Genomic DNA, 18,440 nt, shown 5'->3' with positions numbered 1-18,440 from the left:
ATTTGCCTTGCGAGCGCGGGACGCCCATTCAAAACGCTGAGACTCACAGATAATAATGCGATTCAAGATTAGTACATTCGAAACCTAATTAGAAAAATAATTATTTGCTGTATAAAAATACAAAATATTTTACCTATATAAAAATATCAGTATTCTAAAATTTGGATAACAGTAGCTGTTATTATTCTCATTTCACCTATTACGTTTTACTTGTTGCGCGTAAATATTATCAGAACTGATTAATTTGCTTGGAGAAAATAGCAGAGAAAACATTTTTTGTAAGAAAAGTTGTGTAGAAAAAATTTCTTTTCTCCTTTTTAAATCGTTGAGAGAGTGATTATAATGTTTTAATATCGTAATAAAAAAAATTAAATACTAACAAATGTTTCTATTTAAGAGCGCGTTTGCGTTGAAGTGATAAACGATAAGAGTAGCGATATTGACGAAGCAGTGAGAATCAATGCATTGACTTACATATATGTAAGTATTTATATTAAAGCAGCTCAAAGTGCTTATTGTTAGTAGTTAACCAGCGATGAATTGAAAAGCGTCAAGAAAGAAAATTTTGAAATTTTACCATAAAATACTCTTATTAACTATATATTAAATATAGAAAACATGAACGCTGAAAAGTTAATTAGTGAAATGTTTGTGAGATCACCTTTGTGGCACGAAAGAGATAAGAATTATTGCAATAAATTCATTTTAGATAAACTATGGAATAAAATAAAGGCTCTTAAATTAAACACACGTAAGTAGAAATGTTCATTTGTATTAATTATACGTAATATGGAGACTTATTATAGCAAATTTTTATTTAAAAAATAAAAAATATTATATTAGGTATTATTACAATAAGATTGTAACACGGTAAGGTTTAAATAAATTACAAATTTTTGGAGACGATTTAGTTAACAGCTAGAACTTTATGAAAACTTACAGGAGTAGCAATGAAACTATTGGAAATAATTAAATATCTATTTGAATAAAATATTATACACACTATTCGTTCTAATAGGTCTTTCACTAATCCAATGGTATTTTATTACATTACAAAGGTATATAATGCTATTATCACAGAGCCACTATAAACACGTTAAAGAAAGATAGATTTGATTAGCATTTTTCGCCTTATAGCTTTTAATATAGCTGCAATATAAACTCACTTTAATAAATGTTTCTAAACCATAAAACTAGTGTAATAAAAGTTTATTAGAGTCGAGGCAATGTGTGTTATTAGTATGTAAGAATATATACTATTACAAATTAAACGTACTGTTGATGCAAAAAATTGCTGTAGCTGATGATATTCCACGTCATCGTGGTAACAGTATTGGTGAAAGTAGCTTTGCACAGTAGCGATATCGTAATCAATGAACTTCCGCACAAAGAGAATTCAAGTTCAAAGTTTGCAGTTAACTTTGTTTGATAAGCACATCTAAATGTATGAAAATTATGACCTTATAAATACACAATTTATGATATAATTTACACTATTATTATAATATAATACAATAATTATGGAGATTTGTATGGCATTTTATTGATGTTACTCGTATTGGATGTTTATCGGTGAAGTTCTACTGAGGTGTGATTATTACCAGTTAAAAATTTTTACCAATACTCCGTTATAACGATGGATCAAATGCCATCGCCTACGGCAGAGATGGGCATGTATTTGAAATACTTTTATTTGAAAAACAGTATTGGTAACACAATTATATTTTGTGTTTCTTCAGAGTACATGAAAATATTTTGTATTCTGTATTTCATGGGAGCATATAAAAGTATTTTGTATTTTATATTTTAGTATTAATAACAAAAGATTATGAAAGTATTTTGTATTTTGTATTTCAAATACTAACATTGATAATCAACCTTATTATTTAAATTACAAGATACAAAAAGCTTTCAATCTTTCGATTTTAAATACAAAATACGTAATATTTTTATGTGATGCGCTAAAATAAAAAATACAAAATATGCTTATATTGCAAATAGTGTGTTTTAAATAAAAATATTTCAAATACATATCAAACTCTAGCCTACGGCAATTTTTTGCTCGAACAGTATACACGTTTAATTTGTAATATATATAATAATACATATTTCTTCGCATTAATAACCAGTTAGTCGACTTCAATAGGTTATCAACCCAATTTTTTCACACACACACACACACAGAGCCTCTATATATATTCAATTTATCTAAACCTTAAAATATTTAAAATATGCTCGACAAGTTAATTACGAGCGTTCTTACGCACGTACTTAGGAATTAGTAAATGGAATGTCCGAGTAAATGGGAAAATAGTATGTGTACTAATATTCCAAAAAAATGACTCATAAAATACTACAGGAAACACCCGTCAGTAAAAGAGGAATTTAATATGTGGAAGAACCGTCATACATCGTAGGCAATTCCGGGGAATCTCCCGACACGGAATCGATGAATATTACCGGTTTGCAGCTACACTACCGGATCATTAAAAAAATCATGATACACATTGTTATTCATCATACGCGTTCAATGACGTCGGCCTGTACGAACTTGCGGGAACGGGATCGGCAAGGACGTGGATCATGCGTTGTCCGCGGTCAAAATAATTTAACAGTGAAACATGCAACGTCAGCGAAAATTTTTACAGTTAATAGGTCCTGAGACACATCGGAAATTACAATTCAATTATTATTTTTATTTTCTTAAATATTTATATGTTAAGACAATTTCTTTTCTTTAAAAAACGCGATTATGCGAAAGTATACGAAGTAGATATTTAAGAATGCACATGCTCGGCGCTCACTGCGCTTTATCGCGACGAACGTATGATTGATCATAATTGTATAATAAGTGTTATTGATCAGTTATGACTGCTTCTTGAGAAATTGCAGCATTGATTTTCTTGCCAGTAGCATCGCGAAAAGTCGCTCCGATTGACAAAATCATTATGTATACATAACTACATGAAACAATCTCAGATAAAAATTCATTATAAAACAGATGCATGGTAGCTGATCTTATTATGTATATAAAGCTTCAAATATCTCACAACTCGCACTTAATCATGTTATACACATAATAAAAACTCTATTAAATATAAACATTAATAAAAAATAGCTTTTTGACGTTAAAAATAAGTTTCGACTTTTCTATTCTGATTTAAAAATACTTAACACAAATAAAAGAATAGGACTATATTCGTACGCTAATTATCACAAAACTACAAAAAAAAATTTAAGACAATCTCAAACCCAGAGTAAATGTTTATTATAGATTTTAAGTCGCTGAATCCGAATTCATAAATCGTTTTATTCACGTCAAGTTTTTTAGATAATCAAGAAAAATGATAGAAAATCTGTGAAAATTAAAATATTTGAAAAAAGAGCAAAAATGTGACCTTAAGATATGATATTAAAATATAATTATAAAACTAATTTAAACATATTTTGGTAAGTTAAATAAAATGCAAGAAATAGAAAAACTTTTTGAAATCTCATACGTGAAATCAGCAACTCGGTCATCGAGCTTCGAGCGATAGTGAGAGGAACAATAGACGTTAATTAATTCTAAGCTGATGCCTACTGTTCCCTTCACTACTGTTTGAGGCTCAACGGCCAAGTCGCCAATTACACGTATGACACAGGAAAAATTTTTGTCTATTTCTTACACTATTTAACTTACAAAAATATATTTAAATTATTTTGCAATCGCATATTAATGTCATATTTATTTTTGCCCTTTTTCAAATGTTTTAATTTTCACAGATTTTCTACTATCTTTTTAATTATCTAAAAAACTAAATGTGATGAAGCAAAAGGGTTAATTTTTTGTATTCAGAGATTCAAAGTCTATATATATATATATTAAAACATATTTTATATGATTTCTCTATATATATATTAAAACCAATATGCATATATATATATATATGTGTGTGTGTGTATATATATGTATGCGTGTTGATTTTAAAACACAGTGTTAGATTGAAGCTGGAGTACTATTATAACTTAATTTGACAAGCAATTTAATTAATTTAATATGATTGATTTCTAATAAGCATCTCTAAAGTACTGGAAACAATTTATTGCAAAAAATGTTACCGCAGCCGGGATTAAAATCTGGATTTCCCGAATTCCCTGCGGGCGTTTTATCATTTCGATTAACGAAACGTGTGTCGTATTAATTGCAACATTATTTTTCCACAGTTTATAAAGTAAAAAAGTAATCTGCAATAGCATACAATATCGTATAATTATGTAAGACGTTAATATGTATGTATAATTCTATGTATAAGATGTTAGAATAATGTATTATTTTAGATTAACTTAAACTTAAACTCATAAATGGAACAATCGAGAGTGAATAAAATTGGAAGATAAATCACATTTCAAATTAAACTCGGGGCCACTTTTGTAATACCTCAATTTACTTCAATTTTGTAATACCTTTAATCCGTCGAGAAGTAGTATGCTTATATACCTAATAAATGTACTTTCTCCAGAATGCAAACGTTTTCGAAATTATAACATCGTTTCATTTTCTTATTTCAAAAGTAACACAACTACAAAAATGTGACTTTCGAATTATTATCATGGATGAGTTACATAAAAATTACCGTATCAGTAGTTAAAAGTAAGCTAACTCAATTTCATAGTCCATCCATCAAATAATACTTGTGTTGCTTAAGATTTTCAAAGAGATTACAATACATTCTACAAGAATAATACATTTTGAATTATATTATTTTGTAATTAAAAAAAAGAATGTCAACACTATATTAAAATTAAATTAAATAAATTCAAGTATATTCAATAACGAGCAGGTTATTATTGTTTATAAGAAAAAGAAGTTTTTACAGAGTACATTTAGAATACATTTAGTTTTGATGATCAAAGTTTGAAAAAAAAATTGTTTTATTTTTAATTAATTATTTTGTAATCAACGTAAATATAAATTGTTGGCGATATTTATGTGAGTTATGTCACTTTTGATGAATTATTCAAGATTTGTTATAATTTTGCAGCTAAAATATTGTCACAACTAAAAGGGTGGTTTTTTAAGAATTGTGAAAGGAAAAAAATGACAAACGAATATTTGATTATGTTTCCATTATACACTTGTACCAATATTATTTAATTGATTAATAATTTTCTGTTAAATTGTGAAATAATTTTTCCTCTTTTCCGAAAAACTTTATTTATTGAAATGTGTTTTAAATAACGATTTCGTTTGAGTCGTAATTATTTCAAACATCTTCTGTTCTTTAATTTATACCGTTCATTAGAGACGCTCTCATTGTCATAGGTTCTTAATCTTTGTAGAAGTGAAGAGTATAATATATTACACTCTCCAATCGCAAACAAGTCCGTATACAACATGATTCTATCGTCGTAGGCAAAGCAAGGTCGATCTTGGTAGACCCAATAGTTCCAAGAAGCGATCACGACCGCAAAGGGCAGGTGATATTATCCTGAAACACGAGCGTCTTTTGACCACTCAATGACCTTGAAATATCGCCTCCCTCCGACCGATAAAGCCGGTGATCCACCAAGATCCTCGACTAACAGGTACCACAAGCTCCTCGCGGTGGGGCTGCAACCTCGTGACCCGATTGGATGGGATCTGACGTGCTTACCGGTCGCCACCACCATGACAACCAGCGACAAGCGTGGTAACAAATGTAGTGGGAGCGCGATATTTTTCAAATCTGCACTGATTCGTACTGCCACTCTTGCACCGGGACGTATGCCGCACACACCGCACCGGCAGGGATTGAGGTGACATACGATAGATGGTATAGACGAAGTCGGTCAGGAGTAGACAAAAGCCACGACTTTGAGCAACCGGCAATGTGTCGCGCGAAGCTCTTCTGGAACTAACAAAGTTTCGAACCTGAAATGTCCGTTGGAATTAAAGCGATATTATTCGTCGAACAATATTATCTCAAAGCGCGTGGTTTTTGAAAATCATATCGCGGATCCTTCAAACCCGAATAAGTTTTAAAAAAAAGTTTTGATAGTGACCGGAAAAGACCGTAATCCAAAGTAGGATATCGGCCGGATATCGGACAGCGCGGGAGAAAGTGAAGGGCTGAAATTCCTCCTAGCCGAAATTCGAGCTAAAAATCGAGTGTTGAAATTGCGGGTATAATCGGTGAGCAACTCTAGTTGAAATTACATGGCATTATAAACCGCGACGTGGGAGCCGCGAGCTATCATCGAGCCTAAAGTGGAGACTTGTCTTTATTGTCGGCCGTGGCTTGCCGTTACGACTCAATCACTGACAATAAGTCGTCGCAAGTAGATGAAAGCCGAAAAGTTTTCTCTCGTTATATAGTATATCGCGTAGCAACAGACTCAATTGTGCTGGAAAAATGAAAGATCTTATGGTGATCTGGAACACCTTATCGCGCTGTCAAATATATTCATCAGTGAATATCAATCCTAATATTGAGAAGCAAGTAGAGGACGAGACAAGGATGCTAGCAAACCTTCAAAGAAAGTCCTCGGTGGTGGTGAACAAATTCTTCAACACCGCTTTACCAGTGGATTCCGACAGCAGACAAAACTGGTCGAAAAGTAAGTACGAGGAAGTCTCGTTTCAGGGTCGAGTAGCGAAGAGCGTTATTTTATTCCTCGCGGGGACAACAACCTGCCCGACAATCCGGCAGATTCAAGGCTACATAAATGCTACATATATACAAAGAATAACAGTAAGATTTTTAAATATAATATACGAAGAAAAAATATAGAGAAGCAGATAAGTAGTAAGAGAATAATAGATAAGTAGTAGAGAGTAGAATATAGAGAACTGTGAATTTTAATGTAGCTGTTTAATGTGTCACAGTTGCTGTTTCTATAAATGCGAAATTTATTTTAATCTTACACGGAAGTTAATTCGCGAAAAAGAATATCTTATAGTTCTTTCAAACTCTCCTTGTTGTTTATTATAATCATATAAATATTATAATTACATATTTTATATCAATATTACATTGTAAATTTTTAATCAAATATTACATTTACAATAGTAGTTAAACGATTACAATTAACATTTAAAAAGAAATATTTTGAAGTTAATAGATTAAACTGATCAATTATTTCATATGTTTTACGATCTGAATTCTAAAATTATACATGTTTTCTTTTACTGTTTGAGACGGATTCTAATTGTAAGAGTCGAAATAGCTCTAAATTAGCAGCCTCGTGACAGATTAAATTCCCAATTGCGCGGAACGAAATAATAAGTAAAAAAGACCCTTTAGGAAAAACGAGAAATTGGCGCTATCTAAAAGTAGTAATAAATGCATAATGATTTATCATAACTAAGTATTACCAAAAGCATTAAAATGTACATGCGGAAGACACGCAACACGTTTCGGTCTATTTCCATTCTGTGATTTAGACAAATTAGCGATGTGATTTAGACAATATGCAGGTAATCATTTCGAGTTATTGAAATCCAAAGATATTTAATGAGTTATTGGAATTTTATATTAATGTTATTGATTTTGAGTCAAACATTGTACTTTACAATAATAATAAAATAATTAATATTGAAAACAAAGTTAAAAAACATATCGGATATATTGTTCATAGAAAAATGATACAAAAAATTAGCATTTTTTAGGTAATAAAAGGAAATCTAAAGGCTTTAGGGTCAATTTCTTTTCATTTTCTTAAAATGCTAATTTTTTACTTGTATTGTTCTATCAATGCAGCAATATATAGTTGACATATATCATAATAATATATACATATTTATATATTATATATGTATTATGCTATATTTACACACAGTTCTACAATTAATGGGCGCATTCAATACCACAGACCGTTCACTGAGCTCTCGATGAGCATAAAAAAAATATGTTTATTCAAAGATGCCAAAGGATTTGCAGATTATCACGCCATATTACCGTGTCATCAATGCGCTCCTCGCCCTGATGAAGTGAACGGCAAAGTTCACGAAACGGCATTAGCAATGGATCACGACACGGCGCTAATCCTCAAATCCTTTGGTATCCTGAAGAAAATAACCGTGAAAACACCTCAAAAGTATTAATATGTTTATTATATTTGTAATGTAGACTAACTTATCTATTATAGGTAATCTTTAATATTATATTTCTTACTTATAAGTAAGTAAAAAATATAATATTAAAGATTATTTATTATTTAATATCTAAGCGTTTAGTGATCCATAGTGCTGAATGCACCCAATCATTTAAAATGAATAGCTACAACGCTCTATATTATTGTTCTAGTGAAATTAAAAGATTGAAACGTAAATCGAATGGGGACAGTGAAAGAAGCGTAACGGAAACTTCTAGAAGGCGAAAATTGAGACGAGTAAAAGAAGAGTAAACGCCTTTCACGTATCGTCTCAATTTTCGTCTTCTAGAAACTTCGTTTGTACTGTCACTCTCCCTTACATTCGACGTACGCTCGGATTTTTATTTTCGCCAGGGTAACCTCACATGTTTTCTCCAACACTATGGTTTTCCCAACTAAGTTTAGAAAATTCTTGTTTTATTTTTTACTGTTTTTTCTTTAATCGATCATTTCATCAAATTTACATTGCATAATAAGGTATATTGTATTTTTAATAAGGTATTTTTAATCAAGTATATTGTATTATATTGTATTTTTTTTTTCAAATAGCAGCTGAAATAGTTGTTACAGAAAAAAACTCTTCAGTTGATGATATCTTTCTAACCAACGTTAATTAAACAATTATTTAACTCTTTTACAAAAATTAAGTTATCTATAAAAAATCTGCAATAATTTTTTGGAAATAATAAAACTGTCATAATCTTACATTTATGTTAGATTAAACAATTTAATAAATATCAGACTTTTTTAAATATTTATGTAAATATCATGATAATTTTGAATCCTGAATTTAAAAAAGATACATTCCAAAGAAAATAAATCAATAAGATTTAACTGGTCGTTATTTAACATATTCTATGGATTTCAGGTCTCCAAATTTTATTCTAAAATTAAATGAATAAAATCGATTAAAAAAACAGTATGTATTTATGAAGGAGGAAAGATTGTCGTATATATATTATATAAAAATGCGTGTAGTGTAGGTATTATACCTGTAGTTCTCTTCGAGATGAATCGGGAAATCCCCGTAAAGGAATGCGTGCAGGGCCGCTTCAAGGTATGCAAGTTTTACACTGCACAAAAGCGCTTTGTGTGGAGAAAAGACGTCAAATTAAAATTTAAAAATCAATTGTCCACTTTTAATGCCAATTATGTGTACGTTTTGGTCGTTTAATTTTGTAGGTACTTATATAGATACTTGTTATATTGGATGGAGTAGTTGTTTATTTTTCAATACTATTAAAATCTTTCAGTACATACAGAGACATGTGTATTAAGTCATTTCAGCCGATCATATTAATTTTTTTCTTTGGCCGACAAATAAAAAGTGAAAATTTTTCTATTACTTTTAATAGTAAAAATTCTTTTTACATTTTTGTCCTAAAGAAAAAGTACATGACTAATACTCTAAAACAAAAATAAAAAATTACATCTCAAGATATTTAAAAAATTATTTTTAAAAATACATATTGTTTAAGAGATTGGTGAACAAAATGTCATATTGAGAGGGTTAACAAAATCCCTTTCGCATAAAGATGCCTTGTGCGTCAGCAGCGGCCCTGCATGCATGTCCGCGTTTTACGAATAAATGTTCTTGTGTGTATCAAGAATAAATTGCACTCGGTTTTTCGACGAAAAAAAAAACGCAGTCTTTCCAATGCGATAGGAATTCAGTCTAAAATCGAGCAATTCGAGATGCGAATGCGTGATTACGTCAAATAAACCGGTAAAACTACATGATACAATTCACAAATACGGAAAAAGGCGAGGCTGGACCGAAAATTGTAACTGCAAACTATTTCGATCAAATAGCTCAGTTTTAGCCTTGCGCAAGTGACTTTCCACGGATTGCAACATTAAAAATTTTGCGGCAAAAATTTTCACACGACTATACAATATACATACCAACGTAATTGCAAAAATCGCAAAGTGCACTTGCACCGCTGGTTAAATCCGCAGTATGTAATTTGTCGCGGGTATAATAGCTCCTTCCCGAAGAAGGAGCAGAAAACAACTAAACAAACAATCGAATTCTTTCACGCTTTGAATACCGGAAAAAGAATATTTCTGCGTATCCAAGAATAAGAGGCATACATTTTAAGTGTAGTAACTTTTATATCAAAATATGAGATCATATACGTCGAAATACAATATAAAAAATATTTGAAAGAAGGTGTATACATCCCAACTTTTGTTTGTTTATGAATATTTAAAAAAGTAATTCGATTTTATATGAGTGTTTTAAAGCACCTTTAAAAAGAATTGATTAATGTTCCAATAAACTGATTAGTTCTATCAATAATTGATGATATTGCATCAGTAATCGATGAAATATCGTCAGTTACTGTATAGTAAAACAGTTTATTGAAATTATGAGAAACACTATTCAGTTTTTTTTCTTATGGGTAGCCCAGCAAACGAAAATTGATTGAAATGAATTGGAAATTTTCAATCCATTCGAATTCGTATTTTAAATCCATAAAAATTGGATTCCATATAAAAAAAAACATTTTTATACGTTTAAAAGTTTAAATAAATCTAAGTAGTAATTATAAACTTCTATAGTTATTATTTTAAAACTTTTATGCAAAAAATATACGCTAGTCGTATAATGAAGGAAACGTATTAATATGAAATATACATAAAAGCAATTAATTAATTAATTAAAAATAAGTAATTTATATATGTAACATTTATTATATATATGTATTTACGTAGTTCTTTTTATGTTTCTTTTAACTATTAAATGAAGTAAAATTCATGATATATTTTTACGGTAAACTTTTTTTTAATTCAGTTGAATTAAAACGAAAAATTTCTTATTCATAATTCTGAATAAAGTAGCATTCATGATGCATTTTTTAATGAAACAATGGATTTTCTACTCACAATTTTGAATTGAATAATATTCATGACCCATTTTAAAAGAAAACCTTTTTTTTATTTAATTGTATTAATAAACTGCATTTCCTATTTAGAATTTTGAATTGAACGGTATTCATGATGCATAAAAATGGCTGACATTTAGATTCAACTGGATTAAAAAACTGCATTTTCTATTCAGAATTTGTAATTAAACAGTATTCACGATGCACATAAAATACTATAATATTATTTTTATATTAAAAAGCATAAAAATATACTCCATGCTATTCCTATAAGTGAATAAATATGCACTCAAGATTGAAAAGAAATAAACATTTTTTTCATGAACTTCCTATAAAAGAATAAAAATACATTCAGGATTAAAAAAGATTTATTTTAACATTCATAAATCCGTATTTCTGAAAATTTGAATACATTTCAATCCATTCTCGTTTGCTGGGAGGTAATTAAAGAATATTGTAAATATTTTTTGAGAAATAAAATTTGAATTTAATAAAAACTAATGCATAAGAAGTAAATTGACAAGAAAAGAAGAAGCATGTAAAAAACACATGTTAATTAACATCTAGCTATGAACGTAATCAATATTGTCCATCTTCTTTCTGTGTTACATTGATTACTGTTAATAATAATGACTGACTAATGTTCCATCATTGAATTCTTAATTTATATTGCATCTTTGAAAAACGAGTTGACTTTGACTTACTAAACGCTTGACTTGTGCAGCAGGATAATAATAATAATAATACCGAAAAAAGAAAATCTCTACACATCCTAATACTATAATGATACATATTCGCAGGCAAAAGGGATTTTACACGAAAAAAAAAGGAATAAGGATTTACAAGATTATTATTTACAAGGTTATTTTGTTAATTATCTCGCGATTTTGCATTAATTCCTGCCATTCTTGAAAATCATTAAATGTAATTTTGTTTTGACGTCAACATGCGATTAATTTGATCTTAAACACATTTTTTATTGCATAATTAAAATAAAGTATAATTAAAATCTGTTTATTTTATCTCTTTTCCCTAGATTTTATAACTCTGTTAATAGTTCTATCTTTTTCTACACGTGTAAAATTCATGAGATATGTTATACGGTAATTCAAAAACGATCAATGCAATATACAAAATATTATAAATAATCGTTCATAATAAACTGCTTTCAAAATTATTAACGTCTTTGCGTAGCAGATATTTAATATATATAAAAATATAAAATATTAAATAATATATATATTAATCATAAAATATATTGAATTTGCTAAATAACATTAATTTATTATTACGAAGAAATTAATCTCTAAAATCTTTATTAAATATTTCATATTTAATTACTGATTTAAATGCAACTTTTTTATGGACAACAAAAAAATTTTCGGATTTATATGAGTTAACCTGCGCGAAAAGACAATCGCCTCGTAACGGCGAATACATTCGTACGTTTCATATTTTGAAAACTTAATGCTGTAGATAACCTCAAAAAGCGTATTGATAGTACGACAATACGTGCCGGCATGCTGTTTGTTAATGCATGCGGAAACAATCTACATTATACAGTTGAGCCTAAAAGAACCATCAGACGCAAACAATTCGGTATATTTTTAATTTCTTATTCATGGACTGTCGCTTTCTTTCATGGAAGAGATTGCAATTGACAGATGTCCCTAATTATCGAAACAAAAGAACGTGGTCCGTTGTTTGTAATCCCTGATTTGATGAGCCGTTTGACAGCAAGTCACGTTTCACGCTTGGTTACTCGAGACGCACGCATTTCGTTGAGAGTCTTGATCAAACTTATAAATAATTTTATACTTAAGAAATTATAAATTCATTTTTCAAAGAGCCACTTTTTGTCAAAATGAAGAATTATAAATAGCTTTAAAATAAATAAATAAATGACTAAATAAATTCAAGTTTTATTTTTTCTAATTACAATCGCATAAATCTTTGAAAATCGATAACGTGGGAATAATTTTCTATTATTTAATTCTCAGTTCACTGAATCTTATCTCGAAATATTAATTATGCTGCAATTAGGTATGATAACACTGCTTGACGTGATTTTTGCTGTTTGAATAAAAGATACCATTTCCAATGTATTTTCGCGCGCTGAACACGAATCCGGTAATAAAATTGCTCTATCACGTCAGGTTTGTAAGAAAAGTGAAGTTAAAGGTGTCAAAATTAACGTTTTTTGACATATTTGTGTTATTTTTGCTAGCGAAGTAAATTTTTTTTTCTACTTTCGTTTACGCCATCTTAAAGTGCCAACTTTTATCTTTAAAATATATTTTTTTTAATACTGTACGTTTTTTTTTCACCGAGATAATTTCTGCGTAGTCACGCAAAGAAAAACGTTCTGTGCCAAAAATGTTTTTGAAGAAAAAGTTTTAAGAACTGTGTAATGAGAGATTTTAGTAGCAAAATTTTTAAGGTCAAACTAAATCCGAATCTGAAATCAAATTTTTGAAATTCAAAATGGAGAATCCAACATGGAAAAATTTGTCATCGCAAAAAAATGTTTATCACTAAAATTTGTCATTTGCGCTTTAATTTAATTTAAATTAATTCAGTATGTTGCGACTAAATTATTTAGAGTTCCGGTTCCAACCAGTTTTAGTACTAGCAGAGCTATTCTGATTAAATTCGTGTTAACTTTTTTTATTATAATTATATACATACACTGAAAGAAAAGATTGGCTGCTGCAGCAAATTAGGTAGTAAAATATGGCATAGCATTTTTAATTGACTGCAGCAACTAATTTTTTGTTACTGCAGCCAATTTTTGGTTGCGTTAGCCTATTTGCAATGTCAGTGTAGGATTTCGATAGGTTAACACAACCAAAAATTGGCTACTGCAACCAATTCAAAACCCAATGCCATATTCAGCCAATCTTTTCTTCCAGTGAAATTTCATTTACGTGTGCGATTCGTATGACTTCAGATTCCTTCGCACATAATTCCACACAGTTTCCAAAATACTTTGCAGACCAAGTGTGTACAGAAATACCTAATAATAATTAATTAATTTTTGATACTTCAAGTAGGTAAATTTGTAAATGCTATATTATATCACTATTCTACGGATTTCAACATAATTTACAAATAATGATTAGCTATAATTTATAAGATTTGTAATGCGTTCGGCTATTTACGCAACTATAAACTTATAAATAAATTTATAATTTAAGCCGCTTGTTGAAGCTAATGACGAAATCCAGAGAACGTATTTCTGAAATAGAATTGAGTGAAGATATAATCTTATTGATTATTATCGGTCAGCAGTAATTGCCCAGTTCCCAGTTATTAACGTAATTACAAAATAGAATGAACTAGAGTCTAGACGAAAAAGACATATCGCACAAAAAATAAAAGTGTTTGATCAATAAACAGACTAGTTATATTTAGCTTTGAACGTACTTATCTTGTGCACTGAGATGCAAGAAAAGGGAATCGGATAAATATTACCGCACAAGCGTGAATGATTTACTTTCATATGCGTGCGTGAAAGTAGAAGCCGGTCAAAAGCGTGCCGCACGCACATGACATACTCTTTTACTCTCGTTTTGAATAAAAGTCGTTGACCGATTTAAAATTTGCGGACTACATGATAACTGTGTCAAATAAAAAAGCAGTCAACGCGATGCTTACCGCGTTAATAACCGAAACCGTAAAAAAGAAAAAGAAAGCATGTCAAGATAAGTAATGATAGACGTCGAAGTCTCGAGCGAGCGATTTTATGAAGCGATAGCTAAGATATTGGCTATATGATCCCTGCAAAATTTTGAAGTTAAAAATGTATTTATACTTTTCATATAAAAAATAAATACTAAAACTATGGTTGTGTTCCATAATTGATTGTCAGTACTCAAAATTCATTTTGCATGGACGTTTGTTTTTCGAATGAGACGTGAATATTTAGCAATTCCGCGAATAAAATATGTATTATACGATACGTACATTTTAAAGGTCATTTTATTATAGAACTTGACACGCGCGTGCGCAAGCGCTACATCTGCAGCAAAATTATTATACAGGGAACAAAAAATTACTTATATGAAAATCTTTATTAAATTGAATAATTAACTGCTCAGTGCTCATTAAACAAAAATAAAATTGAATCCGAAAGATCATCTTACGAAAAAGTACATCACTCATTTGCTTTAACAACGACATAACATAAAAAACTAGGTTTTTCTTTAAATTTCCCAGAAAATAAATTTAAATATTCTGAATCATTAAACTTGATAACACAAATTTTAAAATGCAATTTTAGTATAATAATTGATGATAAAAAAATAAAATTACTTTGTTATAAAGTACATTTTTTATTTTTTCTTTATGCTTCTTGTATAATGATTTTCTTCTTTGCAGGCAATTAAAAAAATGACATTTTTTAAATTATATCGTTATTGTAGCAAATAACTAATATAATCTCCACAAAAAACCTCGCATTTAATAGATTCTTTTATCTATTTGCATTATATTGTAATTAAATTTAAATGTTATCAAAATTAAAAGATAGAATGACTAGTAGTGTTCCCTATTTTTGGTTTAAGAATTGCGTCGTGAAACATTTTTTGTTTAGAAAAAAGTTCCGGGATTGCGTTTTATCTTAATTATTTTAACTTGTTGACCTTAGAGAAACCGTGTTATATCTCAGCAGTAGACTTGCCCCAGCATTAAGTTTCTTCGAAAATACGAAAATAAGTAAATACGAAAGAGAGTTTTGTTAAATATTTATAAGAGACGTAGATACCTATGTGATTCACCATAGTAGATGAGCCGAAATAAAACCATTTAAATGCAGTCTCTATCATTTTTGCCATTCAGATCACGAGTTGTTCGTAACAAGTAGCTTAGTCAATGATTACCGGTCCCACGCGCGCGTTAGGAATGTATCATCGTCGTATCTGAAGAAGTTTCGTTGTATGCGATCTACTTTAACGGGATACGAGTCATGAATGGACCAGGCAGTCAGCTGTCAAGTTACAGACGCGATGTATCTTCCCCGTCTAGTGCTTTCTCATGCTGCACAATACATAAGTTCACCATTGATCTAAAACAGCCGTCCATCCAGACGATAGCTAGCACTTATCTTCCTAATTATCATTTTTATGAGTTTACATGTATATATAAAGTATGAAAATGTGTGGTACTTCTATCAGATATATTGTACCTTCTCAAACATAGAAATTTTCTATAAATTCCAATGTATATGAAATCGATTTTTCTTTAATAAACGACTTATGGAATGTCATCTCTTTCTCATAATATTTCAATTTTTTACTTTAAACAAATTTATAATATCAATTAATGAATTCTTTTAAGATAAACTAAAGTTTATATAAAGTTTGTATGAATAAAATGTAATCCAAAATATATTCAGATTTTAAGAAAAATTTAATCTTAAATTGAATAAATTTTAATAAAAAATACATTTTTTAATTTATTATTTTAAAATTAACTTTCAAGATCATTCTCTATACAAAAGAAGATCTCATTGTACTTTTATTTGATGGAATACAATGGTCATATAAGGTTCTGTCCAATTTGAATATCATATGACGCATTTATCTTTATTTAACTGTAATTACTTTTGCGGGAATTGACAGGAAAACCAACGGTAAATCTAATGACATACAGATGCACTTCAAATATGCAGTGGAATATTTTTTCTATCACAAATAGGCATTAAAGACTTGTTGACTAAAAAAAAAGGATCAATTATAGAACCGGTTTCGCTACAAAGTAGCGACAAAATCTACCAGCAGAAATTTTCAGATTGGAGATAATAAACTCAATTACACGTGGGAATATTTATTAATTACGGTTCATAAAAACCTGTTTGTTGACTATCATGGAATAATCCCGCTTCATTCTGGGATTATTCCATGAATGAGCATTAATTCCGTTTGAATAGCAATGTATCTTGAAAAATACATATATACAGATTGACGCATAAAATATTGTACTATTTAATTCAATTTTTAGGTTTTAGTAATTAATTCTTTCTCTACTATATCAGCTCTGTACTGTTTTGTTAAAAATAAATGTGTCATATAATGAATGCAAAAGATATTCATATACAGGAGAAATTTTTATGAAAAAGTCTTATTTGTAAAAAATAAACACTAAGTAACAATTTTATACAACAATTACATTCTATCCTAAAAGACAAAAAAGTTTCACTTATTTATGATTGTAGAAACTAATAAGCGTTTTCCATTGGTTGTGAGAAAACTAATGCAATTAGGTGCAAATCAGTTTGTATATTTTTAGTGTTAATAATAATTTAATCCTTTCAAGATTATGAAGTTATTATAACAATAAAGAATATGTAATTAAAAGAGTTAAATTATTTATTAACACTAAAAAAATGTGTGAATTAATTTGCATTCAATTGCACTCAATATATGCATCAGTGTTGTACTAGTTTTTGCAGTGAAAACTATAAATTTCTCAAGTATGCGAATACTTTTTATACCAATAGTACAATTTTTCTTCTTTACTTATTTTGAAAATTATATTTTAATTATTACACTTGTAATTTTAGGTAAAATATCAAAATGATATGCATAATGATGTTAATTATAATAATTTAAAAAATTAATTAATAAGGAAAAAAGGTAAACATCTCGAGATATCATAATTAAAAAATATAATTTTTTATTTTTCAAAATAACACATTTTTACATTACATCTTTAATTATTCAAATTATTCAAATTTTATAGTCACATTAGCTTCGATTTTTGCTTCGTAGAAATGCGAAGAATACAACGACTATTTTTATTTCACGGAAATAAGATGAAATGACATTCCGGAAAAGTTGTTTGCACGTGTATATGGTCAGTTAATGTGTGAATAAGACGTGCAAATCATTATCGGCTACTATCGCCTGCAGGCGTAAAAATCAGGAACGATAAGATAGCAAGTGACACTCTTAAAACGATCATTAAACACCAGTTATGCAAACGGCACTCTCGTACATACTATACTATTGCAATACCGCCATTTGCGGATTTATCAGCATTATATAAAGACCTGTCACGGAATAAAGAATGCTGACAAAAATGCGATCAGCACGAAACAGTGTCCAGTTGACAAGGATGAAGGAATGCCTGATAAAGGAATGCGGGATAAACACGGTCAAAACCAGTTCGCGAACAAAGTTAAACGGCGCTTTACCACAAACCGCGTAGATAAAATCGACCGCAGTAAAGATCCGACGAACTAACTCTGTAGAATTATCAAATTGATTTTCATTGCAAATGGCAATGTGAGGCAACAACGAGTAAAATGCACGGGAGAAACTCGCGTCGCTTTCTCAGATTATGTCTCGTCGCAGTGAAAACCACGAAGAAGTAAACTACCGATGACTATACTCATGTTACGCAAAATCAAAACATCATTGCGAATCGGCAGAGAAT

General features: G+C 29.6%; 1 protein-coding gene across 3 annotated transcripts in view; it reads left to right on the top strand.

Annotated features, from left to right (window-relative positions):
- The window catches only part of LOC108758417 (scavenger receptor class B member 1), a 45,279-nt gene that overhangs the window by 10,088 nt on the left and 16,751 nt on the right, over positions 1-18,440 (top strand). For 2 of the 3 annotated variants that reach the window (XM_018503390.1, XM_018503389.1), the window contains exon 1: positions 5,755-6,579. The exons of the other annotated variant lie outside the window; for it this stretch is intronic. In XM_018503390.1, the coding sequence (XP_018358892.1) occupies positions 6,375-6,579 (205 nt within the window). In that variant the 5' untranslated portion in view covers positions 5,755-6,374. Of the gene's footprint in view, positions 1-5,754; positions 6,580-18,440 lie in introns of those variants that run through there. 3 annotated transcript variants of the gene reach the window in all.

The sequence above is a fragment of the Trachymyrmex cornetzi genome, unplaced genomic scaffold (genome assembly GCF_001594075.2).
Source record: "Trachymyrmex cornetzi isolate Tcor2-1 unplaced genomic scaffold, Tcor1.1 scaffold156, whole genome shotgun sequence".
NCBI classification, from domain to species: domain Eukaryota; kingdom Metazoa; phylum Arthropoda; class Insecta; order Hymenoptera; family Formicidae; genus Trachymyrmex; species Trachymyrmex cornetzi.
This window is presented reverse-complemented; position numbering and strand designations above follow the sequence as displayed.